The 19,692-nt window shown below is 59.3% G+C and overlaps 1 protein-coding gene across 1 annotated transcript in view; it reads right to left on the reverse strand.

Annotated features, from left to right (window-relative positions):
• The window catches only part of NFIX (nuclear factor I X), a 97,627-nt gene extending 78,198 nt beyond the window's left edge, over positions 1–19,429 (reverse strand). Inside the window, exon 1 of the mRNA XM_070463267.1 lies at positions 19,055–19,429. Within this exon, the coding sequence (XP_070319368.1) occupies positions 19,055–19,081 (27 nt within the window). The 5' untranslated portion in view covers positions 19,082–19,429. The remainder of the gene's footprint in view (positions 1–19,054) is intronic.
• Positions 19,430–19,692: the final 263 nt, after the last annotated feature.

A 19,692-nucleotide genomic window follows, 5' to 3' on the forward strand; every position in this document is an offset into this window, starting at 1 on the left:
AATTTTGCTTTCCAGATGTTGACAGCAAAATGTAATTGGCATGGAACATCTTCCTTACCACTTTTTATCCTTTGGTCCTGAGATGTTAAAATCCCACAGCTAAACCTAAGGCTGCAGACAGTTTCCAGGCGCTGTGCACATGTGGATGGGTCATGAAGTCTCCGTGGGCCACATGCCTGCGAGTTTTTTATATCAGCCCACTAATTTTTACAAGCCCTCCCACCATTCCTCAGTGGGGAGACCTGAGCAAAACAGGCTGGAGAGCATTGTTATTTAAATAATAGCTGTTATTATTTTGTAACCCTCGGCCTTTACTTTTGAGGCTGTGCCTTCCTTTAAAAAAAACCCAACAAACTTTTAAACTTAAGTGTGACACAGAGAAAGAAAGCACACAGTTCTAAGGCTTCCACTCAATATGCTGTCACAAAGTGAACACACCTGTATACCCCCATCCAGATTAAGAAATAGAACATTTTCAGCACCACTCAAGGGGCCTTCAGTTTTTCAACTCCAGTGTTCTCATAATTCATATGTCTTAGAAATAGATCCTGCCCACACCGGTAGCCTCAAATTTGAGCACCTAAGTATACACGTGCGTTACAGAGCTAAGTGCACTACTCATGTGACCATAAAAATTCATAGTGTAAAGAAGCCTCTTAAATCCTCACTGCTGCAGAGGGGTATCTACACCTCTGTCTGTCTGTCTCTTTCTGGGCCTGCCCTACTCTGATCTTTCAACAGGGCAACCAACTGCGCAGCGGGGTTAGCAGACTAGCAGGGCAAATGTGGGAGACATACAGGGCCCACCAAGCTCAATTCAACAGAACAGCCACAGTGACTGAGGGGGGAGTAAGCAGGCAGGAACTAGGTGGCCCTGGTATGCATGGGTCATAAAAGAAACGTGGCTCTGCAGAGTCAGGGGTTCCTGAAGAGTGAATGAGCACCTATCGGGACAGACTCTCCTCATCCCTGCCCAGAAGAGCCTCCCAGGGAGGGGAAGGGGGTGGCATTGGCAGAAGGGGGCCTACAGTGTGAGGGGGTCCTGGAGTGGGGCTGGGAGGCCCAACTCTGCCGCAGCTGCCTCCACCTTCCCTGAATTCAGCCCCAGCTGGCTCCCCCGTCACTTTCACTCGCACTAAATTTACTTTATAATTTTAAAATTAAATTTTAAAAAAAGCAGGAAAGAGAAAGCACTGAAGGCAAAATACCTCCCACAATATCTCCGAGGGGGAAAAAAGTTTCTGCTTATGTAAAAAAAAAAAAAAGAATGCAAGGGATTGCTGAAAAGCCTAAGCACCGAATAACAAGGAAAATAAAAGAGGAACACATTTAATTGAAAACACCTGAAGCAAATAAATAAATAAATAACTCCCTCTGCAACTCAAAGCCATTGTACAAGCCCCTACCCCCAATTTCTTGCCCACTTTCACCTTTCCTTTCTCATGACAGCTGTGTCTTCCCGGAGCACCGCGGAAGCCTCTTTTCCTTTCAAGCCTATCCACCCCCTACACCTGGGGGAATGACCAAGGCAGCAGCTTCCTCTCTGAGCAGCCTGGAGCAAACCTCTGCAATCCTTATGAAGAGCTTCTTCTTTCTATTATTATATCTCCCCAGGCTGTTCCCACCACTGCCCTGGACCCTGCACTCCTGCCCCAAATCTTGGTCCTGTGGGTAGCAGCACCGTGGTGCGGCTGGACGCCAGGCTCAGTCCAAGTGGGCAGCTCTCCCCTCTACTAAGGGCACAGAGCTGCCAAGGCAAGCTCTCGAGGACTGAATTTTCTCTTCCTATTGCATATGAGGTTGGAAAGAAAGAACTGTTCTGCTTAATTTAAAATATGACAAGGGATCTGAGCTCTATGAGCCTACAATCTTTAGAAATATTTGATTTCTTTTTTTGGGGGGGGAGTTGCAGGGCAAGATTCTGCATCTGAGACCCTACACCCGACAGCCACCGGGTTTGACTCTCCCACCAACCAGCGGGCAGGGAAACACGCCCTCGGCTGGCACGGGGGTACCAGAGCCCAGCTCCTTTCTTCCTTTCTTTTTTAAATCGCTCTAGCGAAAACCAGGCAGTGGGTCAGGGCCCAGAGGCGGGGGAGGGACGAGGAGAGGGTTGTCTCTGAAGAGGGGAAAAAGGAAAGGGAGGTTCCAACTCCGGGAGAAGAACGGCGGCAGAGGCAAGTTTCCCGGCTGGTGCCAGTTTGGGGATTTGCGAATCAGACCAGAGCGGAGGGAAAGCAGTTGAGGGAAAAAACAAAACAAAACAAAACAAAACTGCATTAAAACTAACCAGCTTTGCCTAAAAGTGCGCCTTCCACCCTTAAATAAGACAATGCTGAGGGGAGAGGAGAGACGAGTTATTTCTCACTCTTTAATTATTCCAATGCTTAGCATTATTAAAAAAAAAAACCACACACATTAGCCAATGATATATTCTAACCCTCAACAAAGCTGGTATTTTTCTCTGATTACAGACTTTGCCGTGGCAAACCCGGGCTCCGACGACAGAGGCAGTGCAGAAGCGCGCTCCTAAATGAGAGACAATTTTATTAAAATCATAATCATTCCTCGCATTTCTCCAGCGCCTTTTCAGCGGCAGACATCCCAGGTGCCCCACGCCGGTTCTACCAGGGAACCGGCAACCAAAAAGCTCAGTTGCCAAACACGGGAGGCTTGAGCTCCACCGACTGCCGGCATGTATACATACCTCCCCCCCCTCGCTTTTTTTTAATGCCTGTTTCCATCATCCAGTCTCTGTCTCACGTTAAGGGGAAAAAAAAAAGTACAAAAACTCCTTTACAATTTTGAAAATAATTTTTTTAGAGAAGAGGGAAAATGTGACCCGAAGAGAGGAAAGGGGAGCTAAGTGTGGTCTGGAAGCTTGGGGGAAATGGATGTGGCGGGGATGGAGCACCTCTGTGTCAAGAGTACGGAGGACAGTGTCAACCGCTGCCCCGGTCACCTCCCCAGTCGCAGCTGGAGAGGGCTGAGTCATCCGCACGTGGAAAAGGAAAAAGACCTAACACCATCAAAGCGCCCTGAAGTAATTCGGGTGATGAGAAGTCGGGTTTATGACTGGCTTCCGAGAGGCGGATCGGAGCGCTTTCTCTGAATGCCGAGGACTGCTAGAGCTTGGGGGTGGGGGGTAGGATTTCACTAGGGAGATGCCTACCAGACATTAGCCTCCCCCTCCAACAGGTTAAGTCGGGGCCCACTCGGTGCACATGTTCTTTTTCCACTTTTCCTCTTCTCCCCCCTGCCCTGCCCAGAAGTGCTGCAAAATGGCTGGTAGCAATGGGCAGAGAGGCCTTAGCGCCCCAAATTCAAGAAGTCAGGGCCCAGGAAAGGCGGTGTCGATCAGAGGAGATCTGGAGGGGAAATTTTATGTAAACGTTCTTAGAAGCTGCGCAACTCCCGCGGCCTGAGGGCGGAAAAGAGGGAAAGGGAAAGCGCATTTTCTGCCACTTAGTCACATTTCTTCCCTGTGTTCGCCGGAGGCCAAACGCCCCCAAACCCAGCCAACCCTTGAAACAAATAAAAATGCTCCCCTGCTAAATTTCCCCCGCCCTTATCCACACACAAAAAGAGGCGACTTGGGGAGAAATGGGGAGGCTCGTCCCCAGGCTTAGGGTCTGGGGGCTGAGACGAGCACGAGGGATTCTCTCCGTACTGACGCCCCAAAGTTGCCCTCGGATTCCGGGGCACTTAAGCTCTAAAAGTCCTTCGAGCGGCCAAAGAACAGGAATCATGAATTTCGCATTCTTTGCAAAGCCCTCGCGCGCATTATCGCCCGTTGGATATCGAGAGGCCACTGCGGCCCCGAGCCCCACCCCGCGCGTCCGAGGAAGGGACCCAACCAGCCTCGAGGCCAAAACGCCGCCATCTGAGCCCCTTCTGGCGCAGGCCTCTGGTGCTGCAAATGGCTAAAGTCCCAGAATGGGAACCAGGCCGGCACTCGACGCCCGCGCCGGGTCACTTCTTGCTGGGCCGCGCCCCGGGCGAGAGGGTGTCGCGCCTGCGCAGTGCGGGGTCCGAAGGGTGCCACAGCCACCCCCCCGCCCCCCAGAGCCTAGTTGGCGTCATTCTGGGGCAAACGCCCAAAGCCTCGCCTATTGCCACTTTCCCTTCACACCCGTTCCCGGGCTCCCCTCACCTGCCCGCGGGGGAAGCAGCCCTCTCACGCCTCACTCAACGCTCGTTCGGAGCGGTTCCGCCGCGGGAGCGACCCAACCTTGTGCCACAGGCGCTTTCCGAATCCCGGGCTTTAGCACACCGCTTCCCGCCTTTTCGCCCGGCGCACGCGCACACCCGACTTTGCGCACGGCCCTCCAGCGTCCCGGCCGTCCGCACCATCGAGGGCTGTGCGATCCCCTTCTACCCTACGGTGTGCGGCCCACGCAAGTGACAACGACAGTCAGCACCCAAGTTCCGCGCATGGAAAACACCCAGCCCTCCCCTTGCTGAGCTCAGGGAGGCCTCCCCACCACCCACAACCACCTATGTTTCCCCTATCCAAGCGTGAGCCATTTGAAACGGGTCGGGGACCTGTCACACGCGAAAAGAATACCCGGGAAGTGACAATGAAAGAAGCTGTAGGCGGCAGGAGCCTGGCTAGGGGCGTACCCTGGGGCTAGCACACAGGCACCGGCGGCGCGTCTCCGCCGGCGTTTCCACAGATATACAAGCGAACTAGGGGGCTTCGGGGCGACGTGAGGGACCGCCTGGATCTTCTCTTCCGGGCGCTCGGGAGAAGGCACGGAAGACGACCTTTCTTCCGCCGGGCAAGGAGCATCCGGAGCGCTTTGGTTGAGCAGTGGGGCTGTCTAAGGAGTCCTGGGACACCCTCCCCCACCTCCGTTCAGCGATGCGCTTCTATTTTAAGACATCTCCCATCCCTCCAAAACCCACCCACACTCGCTCCTGAGGTCCACAGCGCGCACAGGGAACCCGCCTCCAAGCCCCCGGGCGCACCTGAGGGAAAGTCCAGGAGGGCTGGTAGCGCGCGGCCTGAGCTGCCAAGCTGGACTCAGGGGGGGCACATGGAAGTTTCGCCCGAGATGCGGGGCGGGGGTGGGGGGCGTTAAATGGCCTCTTTGTGGAGAGGAATTGCGGGCCGTCACTCAGGATTAATTTAAGCAGCAACAGCAAACACACCAAAAAGCAATGTCTCGCCGCCAGCACCCACCCCCGCAATTGTGTTTCGGGTAGGGCTGAGGGATTCAGTGATGTAGCTCGGCCTTTCGCGGGAAGGGGGGTCCCTAGACTTTAAGAACGGCGGGCGTCCACAGTTGGGGGGGGGGCAACTCCCGCCTCGCCCCACGGCCCCTGCAAGGAGAAATGTGTGTGTATGTGTTTTGCATGTTTGAGAAGAAACCGAATAGGGATGGTAAAACCCAAGTACAAACATGGAGCGGAATGGGGGGGGAGGTTCTTACTTAGAAGAAATATATATATAAAGGCACAAATTTCCAATATAAATATAGCACATGCAGGGGCGCCGCTGGGCACCCGTTCTGGGGAGTCTCACCTGAGCCCCAGGGACATTTGGGGAGGCGGCTATTCCGAAGGAAATGGAAGCGGTGGGAACTAGGCCTCCGGGCCCCAGCCCCCTCCCCCCAAAGCCTGAATGCGGCTTTGCAGCCAGGTGCCCTGGGCGGCCTGGCAGGTGTGCAGCTCACGTGAAATACACGCGTGTGCAGACTGGGAAGGTGCGTGCCCGCGTGGGCCTGTTGCCATGTGCGTGGGCACCGGCAGTTCCTGCAGGCTTATCTCCCCACCTAAGCTCGGGACCCCCAGTGCCGGCGCAGGGCAGTACTCGCGCTCTGAACACCGCTCAGGATGCAAGCAGGAGAGTGCAAGTGTGTGATGTGTGTGTGTGTGTGTGTGTGCGCGCGCGTGCCTGTGTATGTGTGCCAGACCCCCATCTGATGTTGGACAAGGGTATATATTTATGGAAGGTGTGCTTCCAGCAGTCCCAGTGGGGTGTGGGGCCTGCGTATGCGCAGAGCAGGCAGTGCCTGGGATCCCGGCCGCCGGCGCCAGACTAGGGAACGTTGGCCACTCGGGTCTGAGCTTCTGTGCGAGAGCGTGCTTACGTGCGTGCGCGCGCCCGAGTGTCCGCAGAACCGGGAGTGCGCCCCCTCGGGCGCCCCGTCGGGGCCGCTGCGCCGGGGAGTGCGCATGTGCTTGCCCTAAGAGCCGCCACGTGCGCCGGGGCCGCCGTCGCCGCCACGCCGAGCCAGGATTTGGCCCCTGAGCGGGCCAGGGGGCAGGGCCCGCCGCCGCCCGGCGGGTCTCAGCGGGATGTCGTTGGAGTGGTGTTGGTTTTGGCCGTGGCTGCTCTAATGGGGGAAGCCCCGGGGAGCGGACGGGGGTGGAACAAAGAAGGGGAAAGCAAGGGAAAGAGGGCTGCAGAGGAGGAGGAGGAAGCGCACTGGAATGCGGAGGGCCCTGGGGAGTGAGGGTGCAGGGCAGCCCAAGTCTCCTGGGCATGGCTGGGGCCAAGGGACTTGCCTGAAAGCCTAAGGCTGCCACTCCCACCCCTCACTGTGGATGGAGACAGTTTGCAGACCCGGCACCTCTCTGCCTTCGAGAACCTTGGCCCCAGCCAAAGTCTCTGCAGGCTGCAGCCACCACGGGCCACAAGCAGCAAAGTGACATTTGGGCTGGAGGGCATGGTTCGCATTTCCTCAGGGGAAGGCAGACCATTTGAGCCCTCTTATGCAAGGAACCAGGAGGCCCCTTCCCCTGTTTTTTTGCCTGGGTTGCTTAGAACCTCAGTTTTCCCCATCTGGGGAATGGGAAGGGAACTCCCATGGGGAGGGTCAGAAGAAGGAGTGTCAGTTGCATAGGACTGGATTGAAAAGCAGGGTGATCTGTTTAAGTCTTGCTTGCCCCTGGGGGCCTTGCTGAGTACTTCCTGCCATCCCACTTCTAGCCTCATGACCTTGGCACTTAACCTTCTGGCCTCTGTTTCCTCATCTGTAAAACAGGTTACTCATACCTGCCTCCCGCTGGGAAGGTTACAGGAGGTCACGTGCACCCACCCACCCGCTGCCCAGGCATAATTGCTCTGGAGTTGCTAGCTGTTATTTTTATTGTGAAGTCTATGGCTGTGACAAGCTGTGACGCCTGGTGTGATCGCGTGAGGCTGGCTGTGTGTGTGACTGTGCCGCTGTGTGTGTGTGCGTGTGTGTGACAGGTTGTGTGTGAGACTGTGCGTGGACGACAGATTGTGCCGGTGTGCGGCAGTGCCTGTGACAGGCTGTCACTGCGCGACAGACTGCGGGTGGCGGGGTGTTGCGCGTACCGACTGTGAGTGGAGATGAAGTGGTGTGTGGGGCTGGAACCAGGGGACCCCCACAAACCTACCTCAGTGAGGGTCTGGCTGACAGACAGGGAGACTCTCAAGGCCTGGGGGTAGGTCGGTTCAGTGTCCTGTCCACCTTGGCCTTTCTATTGTTCAGTGGGATCCCACCTGCTTACAAACCTTGGGAGGTGCCCCTATGATGGAGCCTACCCCTCCCCAGGGGGACACATTGTGTCAGCTCAGATACCCATCCCCACCCCAGGAAGGTCATCAGGAACCTCAGGGCATGGAGGATCCCAGGCCCGGCTGGCTTTGGTGAGGGACACACACCCTGAGCCTGTTTTCCACAACTTCCCTGAGCTCCAGGCCTGGGGAGGGCTGATGGAGACCCAGAGAAGGAGGGATTTAGGGAAAGACCAAGAAAAGCCAAGAGAGAAATGGAAGAAGAAGATGAGAAAAACAGAGACTTCCCTAGGAACTGGCGAACCTAGAGTTGCTTGAGGTCCGGGCCTCCAGTCAGGGTGGACACCCATTAGGTTTTTGGAAATGCCAGCTGACACCTACAAGCATTGCTTGTACCCTAGGCCTTGTGCTCAGACCCCACCTTTAAGGGACTCACTGTTCCCTTCACTGATTTCAACCCAGTCACTCTTCTAATCAGTGTGGGATTCTACTTCTTACACCCTTCCCTGGGGCCCAGTGCCTCCTTCTACACTTGGAGAAACTGAGGCTGAGAAAGGGGAGGGGACCCATCTGAGCACCCACTCACGGCCCAGGAGACCTGAAAACTCAGGACTCCAGGCTTTGTGTCATGCACTTCCCCAGTGTGGAAAAACCTCACCAGCTGGAAAAACCCCAGGGCCTGTGGGTTGGGGGCAGCACCCTCCAAACCCCACCCTGCCCCCTCGGTGTGTCAGTATGTGTGCACTGGCTGTATGTTCTGGGGAGTGCTGTGGTCCTCGGCTGTCACGTGTCTGGTGTCACAAGCCACAGCATGATGTGTGTGTCCCTCTGCTGGTGTAGGCCTCTGTGTGTCTGTGTGTCCGTTCAGGACCAGGCCCTGCCAGAGAGAGGGGAGAAGTGTCGAAGCACCCCCCCACCCCACCCCCCCGAAAGTGTGTCTTTGATACTTGCAGCCTCGGCAGCGAAAAACAAGTTTCCACAGGGCCGCCTTGGGCTGAGGCCAGGCCGTCCTCAAATAACATTTGAAGTTACTTAGCAAACTTTGTTTAGTGCCGAGAGAGGCGGGCACCGGCCTGGGCGGGGGGGGGGGGGGGGGGCAGTAAACCGGTTCCTCCTAAGGCCCTTGTCCCTCTGTGGGCACAAGTGCCCAGTGTGGGGCTTGGTTCCCCCCACCCCAGCTCTGGGGAAGGGGAACAGAAATCTTCAAGTCCAGGGTGGGAGAGGGTAGGCTTCGGGGGAGAGGGGTTGGAGCACCCTCCAAATGAAGCCTCGCTTTTCCCATTTCTGTCCCTGGGCTTGGAGAGAAATGCCCGCCTGGTCTCCCTGGGGCCCAGAGGCTGACACCAGGCCCTAGGGTCAGTTCAGAAGTGGAAGTGTCTGCACTTCGCCGTCACTCCCTTTCTGCAGCCCAGCTCTGCCAACCTTGAGGCTGGTTGCACGAGCTGGCTTGAAGCATGTTTCCTCCTCCAGATGCAGGCACACAAGCATCCAGAAAGCCCCCCTTGAGCCCACATGCTTGGCCCCCCAAACCCTCTCTTCCAGGGTCCCCAGCCCCAGGCAGCAGAGGCCAGAGAACCAGCAATGGCGGGTTTGGAAGTGAGGTTGGCGCCTATGGGAGGGGGAGGGGGAGGAGATGCCAAAAATGGTGAGCCATTACAGGCAAGCAGGCGGGAGAGGGAGGAAGCAAGCAGGGAAGATGGAAGCCAGGCGGGCATCCTCACTGAGCTCCGGGGTGCAAAGGGGCAGCAGGAAAAGCAGGTTGGGCCCTTCCACGGAGCGAGCATGGGGGACAAGCCCCAGGTGGCACGCGGCGGGCAGGGGGCCCAGGAGGTGCCCTGCGTTCCCCCACCCCCACCTCAAGCTTCGAAATGGAGACTGGCAGCAGCAGCCGCTCGGCTCTGCCCGGGCATGGGGTGGGGGTGGCGGGCAGGCAGGACGCCAAACCAAATGCCACCAGGCTGGGCACAAGGGTTGCCAGCCAGCAGGGCCGACCCCACCAGCTCCGGTCCAGAGCCCTCACACCTGGAGCTTTGGGGGTGGAGGGAAATGGGGGTCCAGTGGTGGGAATTGGGGGTCCAGCAGACAAATCCGGGTCCCCTCAAGCCATGGGCAGTTCCCCAAGACCCTACAAAGATGGCGCAGCCTGGCACTGCCAGGGCGACAGGCTGGGTAAAAATAAACTGGACCCGCCCTGAGGGAGCTAAATCGAGGGGCCCAGGTGGAAGTGCCACTCCGGGCCACCAGCTGCCCCAGCCCCACCCCCCAGCTCCGAGCAGCCCAGTTGAGGGCACCCAGTGCCCATCGAGTCCCAGTTTTTATAGAGAAGAGGCCCCGGCCATCTTGTCCCCAGGTCTTAGGCCAGTATCCACAAGTACGGATAACGGATGACCTCAGACAGCAGCGACAAGAGGCTGTGCATTCCAGGCAGATGGTGCAGGAAACCAGGCTAAGTCACGTACCCCTGACCTCTGCACCGCCCCTTGGAGAGGGCAAAGGACCTGGGAGGCTGCACTTGAGCCATGGCAGAGCAACCAGATTGAAGGTCAACACTGAGCCACGAGGTCGCCAGACCACCTCTGCTAAAAGCCATAGCTGCCCAGCACTTCCGAGGGCCTACCTGTTCTCATTCCCCCATAACACCTATTGCAGTCTCAAATACTGGACACTCCCTTGTTTATCGGGTTCACAGTCTACCCTCCCACCGGGGCTGGCACCTCCACTCATTTTGCTCCTTGCCGAGCCCCCGGGGCCTAGAACAGGGCTGGCACCCAGGAGGTGCTTAGCAAATATTTGTGGAAGGAATGCACAGGCCCCCGGCTGCACCCCCAGCACACGGGCTCCGGCGAGGTGCCCGGTAAGGTGCCCGGCAAGGTGTGGGAGAGGGCGTTGGGCCCTGCCAGGAAGGTGAGGACAAGCCTGGCCGGTGGGTGTGCAGAGAGGGTGGGATGACCGTCCACTCCCATTTTGAGCCCTGGGACAGAAGAGCTGAAGGTCAGAGCTGTAACTAGGGATCAAGGGTCAACAGCTGGGACATGCTTTGAATGGTGGTATGGGGGCCGAAAGGGCCACTCTGAAATTTCATAAAGGCCAGAAAATAAGCTACATTTTCCCCCCATCAGTAAGATTTAGGATAGTGGTGATCAGAGAAGAGAGCAAGGCTCTACCACCTTCTAGCCCTTGGCCCTGATACAGGACACGTCTTTTCTGAATCTGCTTTTCATCTATCAAATCAAGCACTTCCTTCACGTCAAGCACTGTTTTAAAGCACTTGGGATAAACCAACTCCTCTGATCCTTTCCACAACCCTATGAGAGGAAACTGAGGCCCAGAGAAGTTGAACGACTTGCCCAAGGTCACACAGCTACTGAGTAACAAAGCCAGGATTCATACCCAGGAAATTGGCTCAGAGGCCCCTCTCTTCTAATAATGTCCAAATGTCCCAAACGCCAACAGTGCCAAAGTGGAGCAACCCGGTCTAACGTACTGTCAGACACACACATGGGCACAGGTAACCCTTACCATATCCACCTCGTGTGGAAGGATTCAGGGAGACGAGCTCGGGAGGCACATAGCTAAGGTCAAGACACAGCGCACATTCAGCACACTATAGCCATTGCTACGATTCTGAGGACAAACACTCATTCACTTATTATCCTCTGAAAGGTTTCCTTCCTGTAGGACTCCACAAGCCACCGTTCTTCACTCTTTCTCCAGAGTCAGAAATAAGGAGTCAACGGCCAGAGGATTAGAGACAGCCGCACGGAGAACAAGGGCCTCGGGTCAGCCTCGCCTCCATCCTGGACTGTCTCAATGGCTGCCAGAAGCAAGACTGTGAAACGGGGGCCCAGAGGCAGGGCTGTTGTGGGCAGAAGCGGGCATGTGGCCTCGCAGGAGTATCCCCCGGGCTCTACAAACCAGCACCGGGACTCAGAGCTCCCAGTTCCATCAGGAGAGGCTGGGGTGGTTGGATCTGCCGCTTAAAGACAGCTGGGAGCAGGGCAGGCAGGTAGAAGGGAAGGTACAAGGAGAGCAGGTCTCCTCTCTGAGGCTCCATTTCCAAGCAGGGCCAGGTGTGGCCCAGGTGCGAACGGGTGTGTGGGTGTGACCTTCATCCCCGTGTGCTAGAGCAGCACGGGATTGCTGTACGTGACCCACCACTTGTGCCCAGGCTTGTGTGTCTGTGAGGTGGGGGGAGGCGTGCATTTATTGACAATACCTGGGTCCTGGTGAGCAAGACAGTGTGAGACACTGTGCCAGCCACACTCTTATCTGGGTGTATTTGTGAGTGTGCACGCACGCACTTGGTGTCAGGGGCTAGCCAGGCTCTGGTGTGTGTGACTGCGTGTGTCTAACAATATACTAGAGCCGAGTTTTTCCACTTCGGCCCAACGGTTGACACGAGGGCTGGATCGTTATTTGTGGTTAGGGTCATCTCTGTGTATTGAGGGTGCTGGGCGCCTCCCTGGCTTCCACCCACTAGGTGCCAGAGGCAAACTCTCCTCCAAGTGTGACAAGCAGATGTTTTCAAGCATCGCAAGGTGTGTGTGTGTATTAGCGTGTTTCTGAGAGTGTCACTGCGTGCATGTGCCTTGCACTTTTCACCACAGGTCCGCGGGGCTGTGTGCTGCTGGGTGGTGGTGATGCCTGTGTCTCATGGTGTGTTATTGTGTGACTGTGCGTGCCCCAGAGTTGGCACCCACGTGCGTGTCCCTGTGCACGTAGCCCGAGTCGCTGTGTTTGGTGTGGCAGGGGCATCTCCAAGTGTCTGCGTGTGAAGTGAGCCCCTCTGTATGGGAACCCCAGCGTCTGTGTGCCCCCTGTGTGCCATGCCCATGTGTGACAACGTGCTTTTGTGCCTGTGTGTGCCAGTGAGAGTGTGCGACTTTGTGGGAGACAGACCCAGAATAAACCCCCAAGATGATTCAACTGAAGCCGATATTTGGATGGACCATCTCAGATGATTAGGCCCTCAACGCCCCCCCCCCAACCCCAGCTCCTGGCTGCCCCGGACAGAAAGCTGCCTCCTGGGGCCAAGAGGGTGAGGTGCTCCTCCAAGTTGCCCCTTCCTCCAGCTCTGCTCCTGCAGATTCAGGTGGGGACAGACCCCCGCCTTTGCCTGATATGTGCCAGGAAGGCTGGCACGGAGCTTCCAACCGAGGGGGCAGGGTTCTGGGTGATGGTGTTGGCACTGCCCCCTGCCTTCTGCTGGCCACCACCCCCAGTCTCTGCTCAGGGTGGGGCCCAGTGGGGGGAGAGCTCCCCAGTGCAACCCCGGCTTCCGATTGGCTATGGAGCGCCGCAGTGCCCGCCACCCGCCTCCCCCTCCCCGGCTGGCGCAGCCACATCGGTAGTGATGGCAAACGCAGCTCGGAGTTCTGGGCACAGCTGCGCCTCGCAGAGGCCTGCCAGCCCCACCAGAAGCCAGACACCCCAGCTCCGTGCCCCCGACCCCTCCCCACCCGCCCGCCCGCCCAACCGGGCAGCAGAGTCACTCCAGCCACTGCTCGCTCAGGCTGCCAGGCCCAGTCCACCCAGCCCCCTCGCCCGCCGGGCCTGTGCCCCCTTGGCCCAGCCCGCCTGGGGGCCCAGGCCCCTGCATGCGGCCACTCCCGCCCTCAGAGGGGCTCCTCCGGAGTGGGGGGAAGCGGCAAGGAAGGGGGGCGGGGAAGGGGGGAGCTAGCCCTTCTTTTAGTGAACGCGCCCAGAGCTGGAGCCAAAAATCGAGGAGGAGAGATATTCAGACAGAGCCAAGATGCGTTTGGCAGGAGGAGAGAGAGGGAGAGAGGGAGCGGGAGGAGGGGACGAGAGAGGGAGGAAAGAGAGGGGGCAGGGGAAATCAGGGAGGGGGCTTCAGTTTCCAAACCATGCTCTCAGAGCCTCCGAGGGTCAGCAGGGTGGTGCGGGGGTGGGGGACCCGGGGCCAACTTGGCCCTGGGGGCAGTGGGCTCAGGCCCATGGAGACAGCCGGACACCCCAGCTGGCCAGGCCAAGACGGACACGGGCAGAAGCCAAGATCAATGTGCGCCGGGCAGACAGAGCGAGGCCTGTGGGCGGCCCAAACATACACCCGCACCTCACCACACAACGGGCTTCTGTCCATGCCGGGCCAGGGGCAAGGGTGGGGCCCACAGCAGGGCCACCACGACCGCCAGACCTCAGGGGAAGCCTTGGAGAGTCCGGCCTACTCCCAGCCGCTAGTTTGGGCGCCACAGTGGGCCCTTCGCAAGGTGCCGAGAGGCCAGGGGAGGCCACAGAGAGGGGTCCAAGCGGTCAAACAGCAGCCGATAGTCAGCGGGACGAGCCCAGGACACACGGTGCCACGGGGGTGATACCTGTCGGCCGGCACAGGGAAGTGGATATGCCCACACAGGTGGACACAGGCAGGCCGCCCCACACACGAAGACACACAGATACACCACTTGTCGTGACAGCCAGACACGGGAGGCTTCGATCGATGATTTGTTTGGTGACGTTCCACAGCGGTACTGTGACACAGACCACATCGGGCATCCTGACACCCGTGGTGACATGCCCCCACCTCGGTGTCACCTCAATACACAGAGACGGAGCTGGGGGCGACCCTCAGAGACAGCAGGCAGCATCCACTGACACACCCTCGGAGACACACGGCCACTTGGAAAGGGAGCCACGCAGACATGCACAGCCATCTTCCGGGAAATGGTCCTCCACGGCTCGCCATGCCGATGAACGCACACGCGAATCGGAAAGAATCCGGGCAGCTGCTCAGGGATGTCTCCCTACCTGGTCCCTTCACCTCCACACCCAGGGGTTTGGGGGTTGGAAAGCACAGACTGCATTCTCTCCCCTCTGCCCGCCGCTAAGAGGGACAGGAGCCCCCTCCTCAGCGCTGTGCTGGAGGGAAGCACCAGTGTCTCAGCCTCCTCAGCCTCTCGGTCTCGCTGGAGGAAATTGTGAGACGCCCCCCCCCCCCACCCCCTGTGCCTGCACTTCAAGAGCAGAAGACGGGAACCAAGGGGACCAGAAAGGCCAGGCTCCCCGGAGGCTGAAAATGGAAGCCAGTGGTCTGACACTGACCACCAGGGAGCCTTTGCTGCCAGCCACAGCTGCACGCCCGCCCCCTGCACACACCCACAGTGCCCGCTGGACCCTGTCAAGGGCCCTCATAGGGTCCCGCACAGGCATCCCATCCCCACGATGGGCCCAGGTGACAACATGCCCTGATACAGACACAGAAATGACTCTGGAGCCACGAGGATGTCTACACTGGGATCCACCCAGATTCCTCGGTTTTTTGACCCACTCACATCTGAAGACTCACATGCACACACCCTTGCACACTCTGGCCCAAGGCCTCAGAGCCTGGCCTCAAAGCCAGCTTGGTCGAGGTCAGGAAAAGGACCAGGAGCAACTGAAGCCCCCCACGAATGCCATCTGGTTCCCACAGGGCAGCCCAGGTCTTGGCTCTCTCTCTGTCCCCTCCCGCACCCCCACCATCACCTCTCCCTGCCTTGAACCCCTGCCATCCATCCCTCCCACAGCCCCCTGTGCTGCCCGCTCACCCCTCCACCCACCTCCACCTACTTGGCCTCCAGTAGCCCACCTGAGGAAAAACAGCAGGGCCATGGGCTGGCCTCTTTTCCTTCCCAATTCTTCTCTTGCTTCCTCCTTCCTCCAAGCAGTCCACTTGGATTTCTATGATTGGGAGGTGCTTGACCCTGCCCTCCATCCCTCCGGAGTGGCCTGCCCTCAGCTAGGAGGGCCTGCGACTGGCCTAACAGTGATAACCAAAATGACACATCATTCCTTTCCTTGACCACACGCTACATGCCAGGTACAGCCCTGAGCCTAATCTCAGTGTGAGAAGTCATTATCATTATTGCCCACTGAAATATTTTTAATTATATTTTACTGCCCATTTCACAGACCAACAAAATCCTGTGCTTCCAGTCACGGGATTAGAAGATGCAGAGCTGGAGCTCAAACCCTGAGCTATCTCTGGCCAAGTCTCACACTCAAACTCTGCTCCCACGGCTCCACCTGGGAGCCCCTGAAGTCACATAAGACCTCTGGACCGGGCCAGCAATGCCTGGTTCTAGTCCCCCCTGTGTTAACCCAGCAGAGCCCTCAGCCCTGAGCTCCGTCTATCTGAGCTCAACCTCGCCCCAAGCATGGGATACTCTGTCCCAGCTGGTCGCCACACTTGCCTCCCACCCCCATTGCCTCCCACCCCTACCCCCACCCCCAGCGATGGGCACTGAGCAGGCAGGGCCAGAGCCAGAGAGAAAATTTGCCATAACAAGGGGGGGGGGGTGTCTCGTGTTGGCGTCAGGACGGTTAGGAGAAGCTTCACAGAGACAGAGACGTGGCCACAGAGACCCAGGGAGAGAGCAGGGGGACATCAGAGAGGCCCCAGCCCATCACCCTCCCTTGAGGGAATATGTATGTGATTGTGTGGAAATAAGGGTACGTGAACATTCCGCTGCTTCTGCGGCTGCAAGACAGGCAATGTCGGTGAACATGAGTGTCTGTGTACCCACTCAGGTAAGCCAGCAGCCTCATGTCTTGTGTCAAGGTGTGTGTCTTGTGTCAGGTCTGTGTGAGCGAAGACACACTTGAGTCAGCCTGTATCCGAAGGTGTCTGGCCGGTATCGCTGTGTCTCTGTGAGTTTATGTAGAGACACGTGCCCTATATCGATGGGTCCGTGTGTGTTGGGGTGTGTGTGCTGGTGGGGAGAGAACATAGGTCCACCTTTTCCTATGTCCCTAAGTTCGTCCGTCCATGGCTGTGTGTCTGGACGTCAGCACAAATGCGTCGTTCGTGTCCTCATCTTGGCGGCAGCGGTGGTGTATCTGTGTGTGCACATCCTGTGTGCAGTTCTGTCTGTTAGGAGTGGGGGGGCCTGCCATCTACCCCACTCCCCTCAACAGAGGACTCAGGCTCGTGACTGCAGTGGGCTCAAACAGCCCCAGCAAGGACCCCACCCAGCCACCCTGGATTTCGATGCTTTTTCCACCAAGAGATTTTTCCCCCCCACATCACCACGTCCGCCCTTCCCCCTCGCCCACAGTGCCTCTCCCCGCCAGGGCCCCGCTGCTCCAAGCTCGTTCCTGCTCAATCATTTATTGACTTTAAAATCGAAGCCAATTCTGGTTTGAAAAAAAAAAAAACCACGCACACACACACACACACACACAACGAGGCCAGGGAGAGACAGAGTCCGAGACTCGAGGGGGAGGATAGTGCAGAGATGGGGCCAGAATCAGAGAGACAGGGAAAGACAGTGACAGTCACAGATATAGGACAGCGAGAGAGACAGAAAAGGGGCAGAGAAAGACAGAGATACAGGAAAAGACGAGACTGGCAGAGCAAACTAGGGAAGCAGAACGATTTATAAAAACAGAGACTAGCTCCCAGAAATGTGACTGGCAGGAGGGGCAGGCTGGACTCCACTGACCAGTCAACAGCAGCCGCCTGCCCAGAGCTGAGGAGCGCGATCCAGCGAGCCCATGCCCCCTTCTCTCCCCAGACGCCCTGCCACACTCAGGCCTCCAACACAGAGCTGACCCCTTGCTCCCTTCTGGGGTGTCAAAGAGCCAAGGCCTGGCCATCACCCTGAGTCTGGGGGCTACCCCAGCCCTTCCTCATCCTGTCACCAGTGGACCACCTGGTATTTTCTTTCCCAGGGTGCTGTGATGTCTGAGGAGCCAATTTCTCACCCAGGCCAAGGAGGAGGGTAGGCCTGGGAGCTAAGCATGCGGCTGGTGGGCCAAGGGCCGCTCAAGCATGAGGTCTTGATTCCACTAGGCCCCAAATAGCAGCCACATTGGCCAGCCATAGCTCACACCCAGCAGTATAGGGGTCGTCGAGCAGGGGGCTGGCCAGAGGGGCCACCCTGACTGAGGGTGGATGTGGGGGCCCCCCCACACTGCCATCAAGGCCAGAGTGCTTTCTCACACCTGCATACACACTGTGACACATATGTGAGCATATGCACCTCACTAACACGCACTCACACCTGCTTCTGTACAGGAAAACCCTCGCTCCTGGCCACACACATGTCCATACCACACAGGGCTGCCCATGCCTGATCCACAAGGCCACATGCAGACACCAAGACTGACACTCACTCACACACACACACACACACACGCATCTGTGGATACAAGCATTTTGTTTGTTGGAAAGGGGGCAGGCACAAACCCCTGACATACCCTCTAGCCCCTTGCCACAAACCACACCCGCATTGCAGCCATATTCACGTGGACTCCCATTCCCCAGCCTGGACACACTTGGCACACAGCTGGCAAGGCTCAGATCGGCAGAGGGGACAATTAGGACCACAGAGTTGGCCTAGAGATGCCCCCACAGACGTAGGCTCTGCTGGCGGGGAGAGCTAGGCGGCCCCCAGGTGTCCCTCTGCGGAGTCTGGGTTGCCAGCCATAGCATGGCCCAGAAGACTGTGCTACCAGGGCCAATGTGGGGCTCTGGGTAGCTTCTGTGCCCTCTCAGAGCCTGAAGCCACCTCCAGGGAGAGTGGGGTGGCAGGGCAGACATCCCCCCCGGCCTCCTTCGCCCTGCACCGAGCGCGGTGCTGGGAACTTCGCTGGAGGCGGGACGCGCTCTCGCAGCGCGCCAAGGTCGGCACAGCGCCCGCGGCTGACTCGACGGCGTGGCCGCAGCACGATCGGCAGTTGTCCGCGACTCCTTCCCGCCCCTCCCGCCTCCAGGCAGCGGGACGGGATTCCCCAGACCCGCCTGGTCCGCGGCGCGGCAGTCAGCCGGGGTCGCTGGGGCCGGAAAGTTTGCGCTAAGGAAAGTTTTTTTTTTTTTTCGGGGTGGGGGGGCGCGACTGCGGCGTCCAGGGTCGGCGAAGAGGCGCGGCCTGGGCTGGCAGCCGGCCCGTCCCTCCCTCCCCTCCCCTGCCCCACAGAAATTTGGGAGCCCCGCCATTTTCTTAGCCCCGCTCCCATGTGAGGCCTGAACAAAGACTTTGGGGAGACGCCCGGGCCGCTCGGCCCGCCCCGGGCACCCCGGCAGCACGCAAGGGCCATCGCCACGCACGCCGGCCGCTGCCACCCTCCGGGACCGCTGCGCCCGCCCTAGGGAACGCCGCCAGCCCCAGTCCCCGCAAGGCGCCCTGCGGACCACCCCCTGCCTCTCTGTCACCCCGCAAACACTGCCAGCGGCCACGCTGTCCGGGTGCACGCCACAGTCGCCCACAGGTCGGCGGGAGTCCCGCTGCCCACTGCACCCCAGTCGAGCGCGCGCGCGCGCACACACACATACACACACACACTCACACACACGCACTCCGGCTCCGCGCTCCAGGGGCAGCGCCACGCACGCAGCCAGCCACCCCCGGAACCCCAATAGGAGTCTGCCCCTGGGCCAGGGTCGCACGCGCACCGGGGCGTCCGGACGCGTGCCCGGACTCCCCATCGCCCGGCTTGCACCCCTCGGCCGCCCGCGGGCTCACTCCCCCCAGCCGCCGCGCTCCCCCTCCGCCCTCCCGCCCGCGCCGCCGGCCGGCCTCCTGCGCCCGCTCCCCTCCCGGGTCGCGCGGGGGCGGCGGCCGGTACCTGGGTGAGGCAGTACGGGGAGTACATAGCTGGACGCCCGGGCGGGAGCGCGGCGGCCGGCCGCGGCGAGGGGAGGCCCGGCAGGCGGCGGCCGCGCTCGGGCTCCGGCTCCGGCTCGGCTCCTCCGGCCTCCGCCGCGCTGCGCCCGCCCGGCCCGCGGCCCCGCGCTCGGCCCGGCGCCGCTCCGCGCTCGCCGCTCGCAGGCTCGGCCCCGCCGGCTCCGGGGCCGCCGCCGCCGCCGCGCTCGCCGCTGCCTCTCGCGTCCGCCGCTGCCGCCGCCGCCGCCGCGCGTCTACTCCATGCCGCCGCCGCTCGGCCGGTCACCCTCGCCCGCCGCCGCCGCCGCCGCCGCCGCCGCCGCGCTGTGAAAGTGAAAGTTTAGACAAAGTTTGGAAGCGGCGCACTCCGGGGAGAGGGAGCGGGCGGGCGGCGCGGGCGGGAGGAGGGGCGCGGGGAGGGGCGGGCAGGGCGGGGGAGCGACGGCCGGCGCGCACACACATACACACACACACATGCACGCACACATGCACACACACACACGCAGACACGCGCGCGCGGGGGCGCACACCGACGCGGCCACCCCGACACGTGCTGGCCCGCGTTCCAAAGCAGACACACGCTGACACGCAGTGAGGCTC

Source organism: Odocoileus virginianus, chromosome 3 (genome assembly GCF_023699985.2).
Source record: "Odocoileus virginianus isolate 20LAN1187 ecotype Illinois chromosome 3, Ovbor_1.2, whole genome shotgun sequence".
Classification (NCBI taxonomy): domain Eukaryota; kingdom Metazoa; phylum Chordata; class Mammalia; order Artiodactyla; family Cervidae; genus Odocoileus; species Odocoileus virginianus.